This window comes from Scyliorhinus canicula, chromosome 17 (assembly GCF_902713615.1).
Source record: "Scyliorhinus canicula chromosome 17, sScyCan1.1, whole genome shotgun sequence".
In the NCBI taxonomy this organism is placed as follows: domain Eukaryota; kingdom Metazoa; phylum Chordata; class Chondrichthyes; order Carcharhiniformes; family Scyliorhinidae; genus Scyliorhinus; species Scyliorhinus canicula.
Genome location: NC_052162.1, coordinates 89,089,375 through 89,104,914, shown reverse-complemented (window position 1 = coordinate 89,104,914; position 15,540 = coordinate 89,089,375). Strand labels below are relative to the sequence as shown.

At 46.9% G+C, this 15,540-nt stretch overlaps 1 protein-coding gene across 5 annotated transcripts in view; it reads right to left on the bottom strand.

Moving 5' to 3' along the window:
* Positions 1-331: 331 nt before the first annotated feature.
* si:ch211-26b3.4 (connector enhancer of kinase suppressor of ras 2) overlaps positions 332-15,540 on the bottom strand; it is an 824,630-nt gene continuing 809,421 nt past the window's right edge. For 4 of the 5 annotated variants that reach the window (XM_038775303.1, XM_038775306.1, XM_038775305.1 and 1 more), the window contains one exon: positions 332-2,058. In XM_038775303.1, coding sequence (XP_038631231.1) covers positions 1,843-2,058 — 216 coding nt within the window. In that variant the 3' untranslated portion in view covers positions 332-1,842. The remainder of the gene's footprint in view (positions 2,059-15,540) is intronic. The other variant, XR_005457712.1, reaches the window with a different exon arrangement.

Genomic DNA, 15,540 nt, shown 5'->3' with positions numbered 1-15,540 from the left:
GTGGAGAATTGCGTGCCGGCATTGGGGCGGCATGGCCTGTTCATGGGGATTCTCTGGCCCGGCCAGGGCTGGGAGAATCCCGCCCGATATTTCTCCCAAATCCTTTAGTGGATTCATTTGAGACCAGCTTATCTTCAAGTCCCCTAGTTTTGGAAAGATTGGATTATTATGTTTCAGCGTGCGTCCATTACAGCTCTTTCAGTGAACCAGGAGTTTTGTTTATAATAAGCGACCAACTTGTGAGTTTGACTGGCTGCGGCACAAGACAGACAAAAAAAAATGAACACCATCGCTTTCAGGGAATGGAGATCAAAATAGTCAAAGATGATACCGTATCACAGAGAATTTAATTTAATGAAGTCGAACGTTTTACAACTCAGGCTTACAACTTGTTCAAAAAAGACTATCTTTAAATCATGAAGAATAATCGCTTCCAATGATGCACAGAGCACATGTTAATAGTTAACCATAGCATTGCAAAACAAAAGTTGAATTTTCCTTTTTATTGTTGCAGTGCGATTTACAACTCGTACACCTGTGCAATGTACCATGAGGCATACACACAATGAGAAACGTACAATGGGAACCTACAGATGCGAAAAAACTACGTGTAGTCACAGAAAGTAAATCAGGTGAGTTAAACGCTGTCGGTAACTGAGACATGTTTTTCTATTGATTTCAAATCAAAAATGTACTAAATTTACATTCTCAAATCTGCATGGCTAAAAAGACTCAATGAGGCCGTTTAACACTGATAAGGAAGTCAGTTGACATTAAGTGACCCAAATGAGTATTATCACAGTTTCAGTACACTCCATCCCCTCAGCCTACAGTGCAGGTAAAGTGCAAGCAATAAAGACAATAAATGACAACAGAATAATGTATTCAGATAAGTCTTACTATTGTGTTTTTGTTAAAGGTACAGTGTGGTCTAACAAGTCTTCTGTCTACTTGCATATAGTTAGAATAATTACCCTGGGAGCCAGGATCAATTTCTGTCAGCTTACCATACACAGTTAATATTGATACAAAACTTGAACATGACGTTGGGGGTCAATCACCTTGAATGTGTCAATAGATCATCCACCAACCTCTGGGCCCCTGGTACATCAGTTTCGAGTCAACGTATTTCTTTTAACAAGCAACCGTATAAAAAATCGTGAGCAGGGAGTCATATATAAATATTAATACTTGTATATTTTTAGTCATTTTCATATACAGCTTTTAGCTATAATTTTAATAAAAGCTGGGTTGTTTTCAAAGGGACATCAAAAATTACTCTTGTTCATTCAGTGTTACACTAGCAAAACTTTACATACTTTACATACATTCAGCAATTTGTATGTTCAAAGCCTACATAAAAATGAATGTTCACCTAAAACTGTGAGTAGATTAAGACATTCCTCTCTGGTTCGCCAGAGATTATTATCAACCACTTGTCACCAGTATTATTCATTTGGACGGGGTGAGTTAAGTTGTCAATATAAAACTGTTGGAACATATAGGTGTTGTTGACTAAAAGCTTAGCTTTTTTTAGTGCAACATATACAGTATGTGTGTACTTAATTTTTTTTATAAACACTACTGCCTGTCCTTTCAAATACAAGGTTGAAAGCATATTGTGTTGGTCAACAGAAACAAAGAATAGGTTTTGGAATAAACAGAATACAGACGTTATCTCATGCACGTATTAGGCATCCTGTCACACAATTCTGTTATCCAATTTATGTACAAGAATACTGCTGAATATATTATGTACAAATATACAATGTGGATGGTAAAGGTTTGATAGCATGGCGGGATGCTGCTGTCTGCTGGGCAGTGTGCTCATTACAAATTGGTTCACACATGAGTTTCAATGAATGAGTGTGTGTGTGTCAAGAGTGGTGCTGGTAATACCAGTTCAGACGCACCATTCTGTGGCTTCATAACAGCACTATACCCACAAATGTCCAAGAAAAACTCATGATTTAGCCGCTTCCACTCTCTAAATTTTTTGGATGTCAAGTAGGGATCTTCAAGAATTTGGTTGATAATCATGACGTCTCCTTCTTTCGCCTGAGGGGAGTAAATAGAATAGAGTGAGAAGTGAAATGAAACAAGGTTCGGATTTCATCAGAAGACTTGGATCAGCTGACAACAAGCTCAGATAATGTCGTGTTTGCAGGTTTATTGCCATTATTTAGAACAGGGCTAAATCGCTGGCTTTGAAAGCAGACCAAGGCAGGTCAGCAGCACGGTTCATTTCCCGTACAGGAACAGGCCCCGACCAGGCGCCGGAATGTGGTGACTAGGGGCTTTTTACAGTAACTTCATTTGAAGCCGACTTGTGACAATAAGCGATTTTCATTTCATTTCATTATTACACAGATCAGAACATAGGAACAAGAGTAGAATATTCAATTTGGCCATGGCCTGTTTGTATCGCAACTCTGTTAAGCCACCTTGGATTCACCACTGTTACGATCCTAGTTGATGATACAACTGGACGGGAGGATCCCAGAATGGAACCCTGTCTCAAAAGATCAGAGGTGGGATTCTCCGCCCCGCCAGACCCGTTTTCTGGCGCGGTGTGCCCCCCCCCACCCCTGGCAGTGAGATTCCTCATCCTGGGGTTTCTTATTGTGGCCACCCCCAAGCCATCAGGAAATTCCTGGGCATAAGTGCGCTGCTGGCGAAGGATCCCACCGATGGAGAATCCCGCTCCGCAACTTTTATTTTTTATTTCAAATGTGGAGGAAGAGAGTCACAGGACTGTGAATGATTTTTAACAAGAAAAATATTAAACATTAAACATGGAAAAATGGATTATAATACAACACTCCTTTGCTCCCCTCTTCGGCTAACAATTATTCATAGGTTTTAAGACAAGCACGAATGACACAGGACATTTGAAGCCATAATGGTTTCATTGACACACAAAATTCCTTCCTTGAGGCACATCAATTGGTTGTGCTGAAATACACACTCTGCCCTGTGACCAAGTTAGTGTCTGTGGATTTCTTCCTCGGTATCTCCCCAGATGATTGTCACATGACATTTTCCATACTCCACTCCTAGAACACGTTTTAGAACCTTCGCTCTTAATAAGGTTTTCCATTAGCAGATTGCATTCCAAATCCAATTTCCAAAGGACTCTTTTGAATAGAGCTTCCACTCCACTTCTACCAAGCGAATCAACTCCAGGTTTTACACCACCCCTCTGAGGATTTGGTTGCCTTGACTGTTTTTGCACACGAGGTCCAATCACCAATTCCTACAGATATTTCAATTCACATTCCACAGGCTATAGTACAATCTCACAAACCTAAAAATCACTTCAGATGTCTTTCTGGCATCTCAGTCTTCCACTAAGCTCTTTCTGCCTTTACTGAACAGTCCTCTGTTTAAGTTGGGACCACCTGGAAACATATTTTCATTATTTTCATTTCATTTTTCTAGTTTTCTTAACTAGCTTATCTTTAGATATCTATTACTCCATTGTATGGCTTTTCTTACAGTAAAGTTGAGAGAAATATTTCTCAAATGGGAGCATTCGTTGCTCCCAATGTGGTCTCCTCTATATTGGAGAGACCAAACGCAGACTGGTTGATCGCTTTGCTGAGCATCTTCGGCCTGTGTGCATTCAGGACCCTGACCTTCCTGTTGCTTGCCATTTTAACAAAAGACCCTGCTCCCATGCCCACATGTCTCTTCTTGGCCTGCTGCTATGTTCCAGTGAAGCTCAATGCAAACTGGAGGAAGAACATCCCATCTTCCGGTTAGGCACGCTACAGCCATCCGGTCTCGCATTCAACAACTTCAGATGATCAGCTCTACCCCACCTTGACCCATTTGTTTTCATCCCATTTCATTTTAACTGTCTTTTACCATTTCTTTCTTTCCTAATATATATTTAATCCCCCCCAATCTTATCCACCTTTCCTTAACCTTTCTCCTCTTTGCTTCCCCCTTCTCATCCCCCCACATCTACTGTTCATCCTCTGATGTTAGTTTCTCTGCTGTTTGATCTTTCACATCTTTTGTTCTCTCTGGGGACTGCCATTAACACTCTTCCCCCTTTGTTTCTGTGGCCATTAGCACCCGGTTTCTGTGGCGATGACTCATCTTTCATTCCCAATCCACAGTATAAATATTTCCCATTTTCTCTGTCTGTTAGCTTTGACAAAAAGTAATCGGACTCAAAAAGTTAGCTCTTTTCTCTCCCTACAGATGCTGCCAGACCTGCTGAGATTTTCCAGCATTTTCTCGTTCGAGAAATATTTCCTTTTTAGCTTTCTAAAGCCACTGCTTTTAGCAAAGCTGTGGGAGCTGTTCTCTCTCTTTCTGGCTGTCTTTCTATAAACTGCTGTTGCTTCCAGCTAAAACGAAAGAACAAAGGACATTTTGATCCCTTACAAGGGCCTCTTGTTGCCCAGCAACTCTATTTACTCTTCATGCCATAGCTCCTTCCATCACAGTTGGAACTTTACTAACCCACACACCTTTGCCCAGCATGAATTCAACTATAAATCCCTTCCAGCACAGTAACATTAAATTAAATTCACCTAAAACTATACTTTATTTCTATGTTTACCAATACAAATATAAATCCTTTAAACTGGCCACCTTCATGATGTGCTGCAGATGATCTTGCGTGGGAACATCCGTAGTGCTGTTAGGGAAGGGGTTTGAGGACATTGACTCAGCAACTGTGTACTAACAATGATATAAGGCGTGATCAAACTGAACGGCCATGCTGAGCCTGAAGATCAGCTCGTCGCAGTGCAGCATGACCGATATAATAATAATAATCTTTATTATCGTCACAAGTAGGTTTACATTAACACTGCAAAACTGTGAAAAGCCCCTAGTCGCCACATTCCGGCGCATGTTCGGGTACACTGAGGAAGAATTTAGAATATCCAAATTACCTAACAGCACGTCTTTGTGGGAGGAAACCGGAGCACCCAGAGGAAACCCACACTGACATGGGGAGAACGTGCAGACTCCGCACAGTGACCCAAGCTGGGGATCGAACCTGGGACCCTTGCACTGTGAAGCAACATAGCTAACCACTGTGCTACCGTACCGGGAGACCTCGCTCCCAGGATCAACCCAGCTCTCAACCGCCTCACGAGATCTAACGCGATCTCGTGAGACGTTGCGTTGTGAATCCCGTCCATTGTCGGCAGGATCACTTTTTTAGCAAATCTGCATATTGAAGCGTGACAGCTAGTCTCATTTTAATGTGCAGATTCCCGAGGTACCCGATGCGTGGGATCTATCCCCTTTTCCTTGAAGACCTCAGGCGAGCATTGTTCAGTATGATCCTCAGAAACGGAGATCAGATGGAACGGCACTCGTAGTGGTCTCCCAGGGATCGGAGGCCTCAGGTGTATGCACTTTGGGCAGGATGGTGCCCTGGCACTGCCACCCTGGCATGGGTGCAATTGGACTGGGGGTTCCCCACGTTGATGTTGGGGGGGGGTGCCTGGGGGGCTCCTCAATATACAAAAATGGGCTATGTAAGGCCTCGGCCGCGCGTTCCCCGTTGAGGCCACTTATCGAACGCAAGTTGCGTTTTATAACCTTGTGTTTCATGGCGCTGCGAGCTTAGGATAGTTTGTGATTTGCAGGGGGACTTGCAGGTGCTGGTGGTGTTCCCATGCGCCTGCTGCCATTGTCCTTCAAGGTGGTAGAAGTCGTGGCTTTGAAAGGTACTGTCAAAGGATCTTTGGTGTATTACTATAGGCATGTTTTTATTTTAGCATGTGCACTAATTACTATGCCAGGCAATAGCTTCAGCAGTGGCTAACTGCCCTCTGAAATGCCCTTGTGAGCCACTTTGTTCAAGAAGAACTATCAGGGTTGGGCAACAAATGGTGGTCTTGCCCATATCCCATGAAATAAGTTTTTTTAAAAGCCCAAACCATGGTACTTATACCTGTTATATGCTGAACTAGTGAATTTTTGCAAGTTACTGATACCCTGAGACCTTTTCCCTGTACTCAGCATCTATGTATTTGCAGCAGATATTACTGGGGAGAGCTGGAGACCCCAGGAGAAAGTAATGCCCCTTTTTCAAGTATCCCCTTTGTATTGTTGTCATGCTGGAATCAGCATATAAAAGGACTAAATCTACATCACCTAGGGTATTGATTAAACTGAAAAGAAAAGCTTCATGTTCCAATGAATTGAAGTGGACACACTTATTGATTAACATCTCAGGCCATTCACAAAGTTTACTTCCGTTCAGAATTGATAAATCACTATTTTGGTTGACTTCAATCAAGTCAAGAATGCCATTTTCAGGTTACATGGGAGATGTTTTTTTAAATTTAGAGTACCCAATTATTTTTTTTCCAATTAAGGGGCAATTTAGCATGGCCAATCCACCTAACCTGCACCTCTTTGGGTTGGGGGGGTGAAACCCACGCAAACACGGGGAGAATGTGCAAACTCCACACAGACAGTGACCCAGGGCCGGGATTCAAACCCGGGTCCTCAGTGCCGTAAGCAACAATGCTAACCATTGTGCCACGTGCCGCCCCCTACATGGGAGATGTTAACAAGCCTGCCATCGAAGGGTAAACCCCAATTCTTGGAAAAATAATCAAGTTCTGGATTGGTTTAAGCTCTTTCTGATTAATAGCGCAGGGGGAGGGGGGGGGGGGGGCGCGGCAGGGTGGTGCAGTGGTTAGCACTGCTGTTTCACAGCATTGAGGATGCTGAATTGATCCCGGTCCCAGATCACTGTCCGTGTGGAGTTTTGCCCCCACAACCCAAAGATTGGCCATGCTAAATTTCCCCTTATTTGGAAAAAAATATGAATAGATGTGCAGCTCACAGCCAACAACTGCAGGGTCAGCCTGAAATAACTATAGGTGAGGCCGACTTAGGGTAAGTAAAACTATGGTCGATGGTTCACAATTAAAGGGGAAGAGAGTTCCTTAACAAATGGAGAACCTTAGGAAAAAAATCTTCCAGATGAAACCTAGGGCCAAGGTAGGGTGGTCTTTCAAAGGGATGGTGCAGACTCGATGTGCCGGATGGCCTCCTTATGTACTGTAGTGATTCCAAGATTCTATTCTATGATTCTATGAAACACTTCTGCGTGTGCAACAGAACACATGATCCCAAGTCTGCTAAAGTCAAGAGGACACACCTTTGATGATGCAAGCTGTCTTTGCATTGCAACTTTGTTGTGATTGAAGAACAGTGAGAAAGAACAAAGTGAATTTGCCCTGTCTAGTATGGACTAGGTTGAAGTTGGCATAATGTCCCAGCTACTGGTATAAATCTCCACTGTTAAGAGGGATGAACGATACATTGAAATTTATTGGCTGCGTTTTTCTGGGCCTGTTCGCCACAGGCCGCTAACTCTCGTGAGAGGGCCACAACGGGATTTGTGACGGCGAGACCTCATTTTGAGATCCTCCCTGCCGACGATGTAATCAGGTTCAACCTCAGTGAGGGCGTGAACATGATTACCATGAACCAGAATTCATTTTAATATTCACAAACGGCTTAACGCCATTGCTTCTGGGGCAATGAGATGTCTCCCTCCTCTGCTGGAGTGATGTAATGCTGGTGGGAATCACGACTGGTTTTCAACAATGGAAACCAGTCGTAATAATTATGCCGGACGCTCTGAGGTGATATAACCCCTGGGGTGGTGAGGGAAATGGCTTGGCAGTTACCTGACGTATCCATTGGCACTGTTAGGAGGCAGGGCTGGGTCTCTAAGGAACCCCATTGTTGAGGGTCGGGGGGGTTCCATTATGTCGGGGGAGGGGGGAGATGATGGAGAGAAAGGGTTTGTGCCTGCATGGTGGTGGTAGGGGGCTGCCCAGATGCCTGAGAGGATGGTGGGGGAGGGGGGAGAGTCAGGTAACCTTGATGATGTTGGGAGGGGTGACCGTCCAATGAGTGATGGAGAGGAAGGTTAGCCTTCTGCATTGGAGGGTTGGGGTGTTCCCCTTGACTGCCGGGGGTCCTGATTTCTGAATCCTAGCTTTGCCGATGGCTTTAGGCACCCACCTCCCCAGCATCCCTTCCAGCACTTTGAAATTGCACAGAATGCTGTTTGGTCTGCCTCGAAAAAGCTACTGTGAAAACAGTGAGTTTCACACTGCTTTTCTCGCCTGATCCAGCACTCTGTGTAGTTTTTGGAATATTCCACTCATTATGTTTACACTTCCATGTAACGTGGTACATTTATTTTCAAATCCACGCTTTAATCTTTACTTTTGATCATTATATTATGTCTGGCACAATCAACAGCTTCCAATTCTTTTCAAGTAAACAAAAAGAAGAGATTTGATTAGAAAACATGCACGGCCATGGATAGCATTTGCTTTTAATGACTTAGAAAATTTTGGGAGATTTGAGAGTGAATTTTGGCATTCTCCTCCCACAGCTTGATAGCTTCCAATCTCACCCCATCAAATTTTCACACTGCACACATCTGAAGATGAGCAATAGAACCCTGAGTGTTGCTTTCCTGAGGTTTAAATGACTGATGTGATGAAGGTCTAGTACATGGCCATTTCCCTTGCCAGATTCGCATACAAACTTGGACAAAAAAAGTTGGGTACAAATGGCCTGAAGTTTATCTGTCATTATCCCTCCATGTGAAAGGGGCCTTAAGTGAAGAGCTGTTGCCTCTGTAGGACATTTTACTTTTTCAAGCTCTGTTAGTGATAATGACTATCAACAAGTGGGTTAGGGCAGCACGGTCGCACAAGTGGATAGCACTGTGGCTTCACAGCACCAGGGTCCCAAGTTCGATTCCCTGCTGGATCACTGTCTATGCGGAGTCTGCACGTTCTCCCCGTGGCTGCGTGGGTTTCCTCTGGGTGCTCCGGTTTCCTCCCACAGTCCAAAGACGTGCAGGTTGGGTGGATTGGCCTTAGTGACCAAAAAGGTTAGGAGGGGTTATTGGGTTACGGGGATAGGGTGGAAGTGAGGCCTTAAGTGGGTCGGTGCAGACTCGATGGGCCAAATGGCCTCCTTCTGCACTGTGTGTTCTAAAAGAAGGTCCTCAACATAAAAAGTATCTCAAGAAGCATGTCGATGTGATAAAGAGACAATCTAATTTTCATCAGTAATTCCGTTTAAGATAAGAGTCATTAGTAATGGGTGGGTGCAAATCATTAATTTTGCTTTGGGACATCTGTTTAAAGAGGTGGCAGGCCTATTGAAGGTAGCCTTACTAAGGGGTGCTTACTTAAGAATTTCTGCCTCACTGTCAAGGGTTTTTAATGCTAGTTATGTTCTGCAAATAATCTTGATCCATCAAGTCACTTGACCGGAAACATTCTTAACATCGTGGGCAATAAGTGATATCGTACTGCCTAATGGATGTTGTAAACGGGATCCTCAGTGTGAAGAAACCCCACTACATCTGCTCCAAATTATTCCCCAAAATGGGATGTCCACATAGCTTCACAAACAGCCCTGGATAATAGGAAAATCGGAGCAGGAGTAGGCTATGTAGCCCATCATGCCTGCTCCCCCATTCAACTTGAACACGGCTGATTTTCTATCTCATCACCATTTTATTTTTATTCTTTGGTAAGATATCAGCAGGCCAGCATTTATTGCACATCCCTAACGGCGCCTGAGAAGGTCGAGGTTCCTGAACCTTTGCAATCCATATGATGTGAGTGCTGTTCTAGGATTTTGACCCAGCGATAGTGAAGCAATGATGATATTGTTTCAGGTCAGGAGAGTGTTTGGCTTTGAGGTGAACTTCCAGGTGGCGGTGCACTCGCTGCCCTTGTCCTTTCAGGTGGTAGAGGCCATGAGTTTGGAAGGTGCTGTCAAAGGAATCACTGTTGTGCAGTGCATCTTGTATATGGTACACGCGGCTGCTACTATGCGTCGGTGCTGGAGGGAGCAAATGTTGAATGTGTGAATGAGATGCTAATCAAGCGGGTTGTTTTGTCTTGGGTGGTGTCAAGCTTTTTGAGTGTTGGAGATAGTCATTCGTGGCACTTGTGTGGCGTGAATGTTACTTGCCACTTGCCAGCCCAAGCCTGGGCATTGTCCTGGTCTTGCTGCATTTGGACATGGACTGTTTCTTGAGGAGTCACAAATGGTGCTGAACATTGTGCAATCATCATTAATCATCCCCACTTCTGACCTTATGGTGGAGGGAAGGTATTTGAAGGAGCAGCTGAACTCTTGCAGTAGTGTCCTGAACGCGCTGGACAAACTTATCATGGCGTTCGTATGGGGGAGTAAAAATGCTAGGATCCCAAAGAAGGTCCTACAGAAAACAAAATCCAGGGGGGGGGCTAGCCCTCCCGAATCTACAATTCTACCACTGGGCGGCAACAGCCGAGCGAGTAAGGGGATGGATCCAGGAGCCAGAAGCCTAGTGGGTGCTTGCGGAGGAGGCCTCCTGCATGGGGACCTCCCTCCGGGCCCTCGCCACGGCAGCACTCCCATCCCCACCCAAAAAACACTCCAGCAGCCCAGTGGTCACAGCCACCCTCCAATCCTGGAACCAACTGCGGCAGCAATTTGGTCTGACCAAAATGTCGGACAAGGCTCCCATCTGCAACAACCATAGGTTCAAACCAGCACTGACTGACGCAACCTTCAAAAGGTGGAGGCAGGACGGGGGGACACTGACAGTCAGGGACCTATACACGGACGACAGGATCGCAACACTGGACGAACTGACAGAGAAATTTCGGCTAGCTGGGGGGAACGAGCTACGGTACCTGCAGCTCAAAAACTTCCTACGAAAGGAGACAAGGACGTACCCACAACCGCCACGACAGACACTACTGGAAGACCTACTGGACGCAAGTATCCGAGAGAAAGGGAACTGTAGCGACATGTATGACCGACTGGTAGAAAGGGACGACACCGTACTGGACGCAACAAGAAGGAAATGGGAGGACGACTTGGGGATGGAGAGAGGGTGGGGACTCTGGAGCGAGGCACTGCATAGGGTCAACTCCACCTCCACGTGCGCAAGGCTCAGCCTGACGCAACTAAAAGTGGTACATAGAGCCCACTTAACGAGAAACCGTATGAGTAGGTTCTTCCCGGAGGTGGAGGACAGATGTGAACGGTGCCAAAGAGGCCCGGCCAACCACGCCCACATGTTCTGGTCTTGCCCCAGACTTGTGGAGTACTGGACAGCCTTCTTCGAGGCTATGTCCAAAGTGGTGGGGGTGAAGGTGGAGACATGTCCGATAGTGGCGGTCTTCGGGGTTTCAGAACAGCCAGATCTATTCCTGGGGAGGAGGGCGGACGCCCTTGCCTTTGCCTCCCTGATCGCCCGCCGTAGAATCCTGTTTGGCTGGCGGTCAGCAGCACCACCCAGAGCTGCAGACTGGCTGTCCGACCTCTCGGATTCTCTCCAAATGGAGAAAATCAAATTTGCCATCCGAGGGTCGGACGACGGCTTCCACAGAACGTGGGAGCCATTCATGCAATTGTTCCGGGACCTGTTTGTGGCCAACGTACAAGAGGAAGAATAGTCGGGGGAAGGTAGCCGGCGGGGAGGGGGGGGGGGGGGGGGGGGGGGGGGGGGGGGCTACGGGCTCGTTACGGGGGTTTGATGGCTAGCTAAGGCCCAAAACCAAACTAAATAAATGCCAATAAACATGTTGGGGAATGTAAAATATGTATGGCGGCGAAAAGGGGGAGGCCACAGTTATTACTACGAAGATGCTCAGCTGTAAATATATATGTTAATTTTTGCGTGTTCTTTTTTTTTTCTCTCTCTCTAACAATTTGTAATTTGTTCAATGTAAAACATGAAAACTGAATAAAAAACATTTGTAAAAAAAAAAAAGTAGTGTCCTGAACTGAGATGATTCTCTTGTTGGTTCCTCAACATACTGTTCTAAAAATAATCATATATACATTCCAGAGGTTTGATCTCCACAGCATTAGTACTAATTTGATTTGCCCAGGGACTTCCGGTGGCGGTATGTAGAAGGAGGTCGCACGTTGGATGGCTCCTGCTCGAGGCTTGATTTTTTAAGAATTTAATGTCCAGGGGCAGTTTTTTGTCAAATAAATGCAGGAAGACACAAGGAAGAAGGATGTCCAAAACCCAAAGGAAAGCTGTCGTGAAGAAGGGTGAAGGTTCGCCGGTGAGTGGAAGGGTCGGCTCGGCAACTGGAAGGATGGCGGAGGCTGGGTGAGGCTGCACTGTTCATGGCAGAAAAGCTGACCGAGGCGATGGTCGTGGAACTTGAAAAACAGTTTGCAAAGCACATGGAGGCGATGAGGAAGGAGATGATGGCAACATTGAAGCTACTGGTGGAGGAGGCGATTGACCCGGTGAAGGCAGCGGTATCAAGGACATCGGTCGAGGTGCGGGAGCAGGGTGAGAAACTGAAGGGAGTGGAAGAGGCCTTGTCGCAACACAGTGATCAACTCACCTCGATGGCTGAGCAGCTGCAGAGGGTGGTGGAGGCCAACAAGGGTCTGCAAGCCAAAATAGAGGATCTGGAAAACAGATCTAGGCGCCAAAATCTGAGGATCGTGGGCCTGCCCGAAGGGGTGGAGGGCTTGAGGCCAACAGAGTATTTTGCCAAAATATTAGTAGAGCTGTTGGGGGAGGGGGAAGATCCTGCTCGGTATGAACTCGATCGGGCTCATAGGGCGTGGAGACCTAAAAAAAAGGCGGATGAACCGCCAAGAGCAGTGATTATTTGGTTCCATACGTACCGCGTGAAGGAGAAGGTCCTGAGTTGGGCAAAGCAGAAGCGAGAGGTGCAGTGGGCTGAAGTTGGTATACGTATACACCAGGACTTTACTGTGGAGTTGCCGAGGAGGCGGGCGGCCCTTGGCTAAGTGAAGGCGGCACTGCATAATAGCAGTGTGCGGTTCGGCATAGTGTACACAGCTAACTGAGGGTGACCTACAACTCCAAAGGCATTTATTTAGCGACGGTGGAAGAGGCGGAGGCGTTTGTGAAGGCAGAAGGTCTGGGACAGAAGTGAGAAATGGGATCGAGGATTGGTCTTGGACTTAGGGTAGGGGGGAAAGAGTGTATATAGCTCTATTTTTCACTCACATGTTTTTATATCTGCTGAATGAGTTGAAGTTGCCTATTTGGACAAGGTAAGATTTTCTTTTGCAATGATAGTTTTTATGGGTTTGTGTGTTTACACTGGGGTTGTGTGTTGAAGGAGATTTCTTTGTTTTACTAGTACCGGGCAGGGGGAGGGGATTTGTGGAGAGTGAGGCCTGGGTAGGGGCCTCCACACTGGCTAACCCAAGCTGGCCAGTGAACAGGAGTGTGGTGGGGGGAGGGGCTGTGGCCATTAGAGCCTGATAGAACAGGTTTCAATGGGGCTAGGAGGTCTGAAAAGTTGGGGGAGGGGACCGATACTGGGTGAGGTGTTTTCGAGAGGAAGTGGATGGGAGGATTCTGGGGAGGCCGGGGTGGGGGGAGTTCGATGGTAACAATGGGACGGGGCAGGCCATGCCCAGTGAGCAGGGACTGTAGTTATGATGATGGTTGATAGGAGGGGGCGGGGGTGGTGAGAGACCGCCGGTAAGGATACTTATGCAGAATGTGAGGGGTTTGTTGGATGGAGGTTTTCATTGTCATCTCGGGGATGGTGCTCGTGAACTTGGGACCAGGGCCTAGCAGCCTTTTCCTGGGGGGGGGGGGGGGGGGGGGTATTGTCTTTGGTTACACTGTTTATAGATTGATTGTTAATTTGTATTTTTTAGCTGGAATGTATGGGTGGATGTTTTGGTCTGTATATTCAGCGGGGCGCGGTTTGTGTGTGGGAGATTGTTATTGCATTTGTTTTTGTTTGTTCTTTGCTTGTTTATTGATGAAAATGTTGAAAATGAGGAGAATAAAAGATATTTTTTAAAATTTTGGTTTACCCAGTCTATATGTAGAATTAGCTCCTCTAAGATTACAGTATGACCATTGTTACATGCCGATCCTTCCTAAAGGTGAATACTCTTGAACATTCAGTTCTTAGCCTTGGTCTCCCTGCAGCTATCTCTCCGTAATGGAATTAGATCAGGTCCATTTACTTCTATTTGTGCCACCAATTCATCCACCTTCTTGCAAATGCTACAGCATTCAGATAGAGGGTGGGGTTCTCTGATCCTGAGGCTAACTGTTGACGCCGTCGTAAACGCCGTCGTGTTTCTCGACGGCGTCAACACGACCTCAGGATCAGCAATTCTGACCCCTACAGGGGGCCTGCACGGCACTAAAGTGACCCTCGTCGCTCCAGCTGCTGATCCCGACGTCAACTGGGCGTCACGGGGTCCGCGAATGAGTAGTGGCACCGGCGCCAACGCGTACATGCGCAGTGACTCCCTTCTCCGCGCCGATCCCGACACAACATGGCATAGGGCTAAAGGGGCCGGTGCGGACGAAAGGAGGCCCCCCAGCCCGAGAGGCCGGCCCGCCGATTGGTAGGCCCCGATCGTGGGCCAGGCCTCAATGGAGGTCCCTCCGGGTCGAAACATCCTCCCCCCCCCACCACCCCACAGGCCACCTCCGGACCCCTTCCACGCCGAGGACCCGCCGGCTAAGAGCAGGTTAGAACGGCCTCGGTGGATCTAGGGTTTTCTGTTAAGGCCGCTCGGCCCATCCCGGGGAGAGAATCGCCGGGGGGGGGGGAGCCCCCGTAGAGCGGCCCCCGGCCGGCACCGTGCCTGATTCTCCGCTCTCGTGTCCCAGCGTCGGGGCGGCGTGGCGCGATTTGTGCCGGTTTCGGTGATTCTCCGGCCCGGCCCCGGGCTGAGAGAATCCCGCCTATTATGTCTCTAATTTTGCCTTTTTAACATTTTTTTTCTGCATTTTGACACAATTGTATGCTGGCCTTTATCTCTGCTGCCTTCCAATTTTGCTTACTTTTTCTTCCCACCATTTGATTCTCTGCTTTCTGAATTCTCTCAGGTTCTAACCCCGCGCAAAACCAGTTTATCCCCAACAGCACCAGCAAATATCTCTGTGAGAATATTGGTCCTGCTAAGGTGTAACCTCAACTTCTGTTTCGGTTCCACCTGCCCCGGAATCAGTCCCAATGCCTCAGAAATCTGAAGATCCTCCCCCCCCCACTCCGCATCATCTCTCCAGCCACACATTCATTTCTTCTATCCTCCTATTTCAGTACTCACTAGCAGGTGGCACTGGGCGTCGGGGCGGCGTGGCGCGATTTGTGCCGGTTTCGGTGATTCTCCGGCCCGGCCCCGGGCTGAGAGAATCCCGCCTATTATGTCTCTAATTGAGACACTGGCTTTTTAATCTTTTTTCAAGGTGTCTAAAATCTTTCAGGAGCTCATCCTTTTTTCTAGCTATATGAACTAAAATCTCTGGCTCTTCAGCCTTCCGCTTAAGAATGTCCTGCAGCCACTTGATGACATCTTTGACCCTGGAACCATGGAGACAACATACCATCCTGGAGTCATGTCTATGGCCACAGAGAAGCCTGCCTGTTCTCTTAGCACTTGAAAGGGACAGCACGGTAGCACAGCTGCTTCACAGTTCTAGGGTCCCAGGTTCGATTCCGGCTTGGGTCACTGTCTGTGCGAAGTGTGCATGTT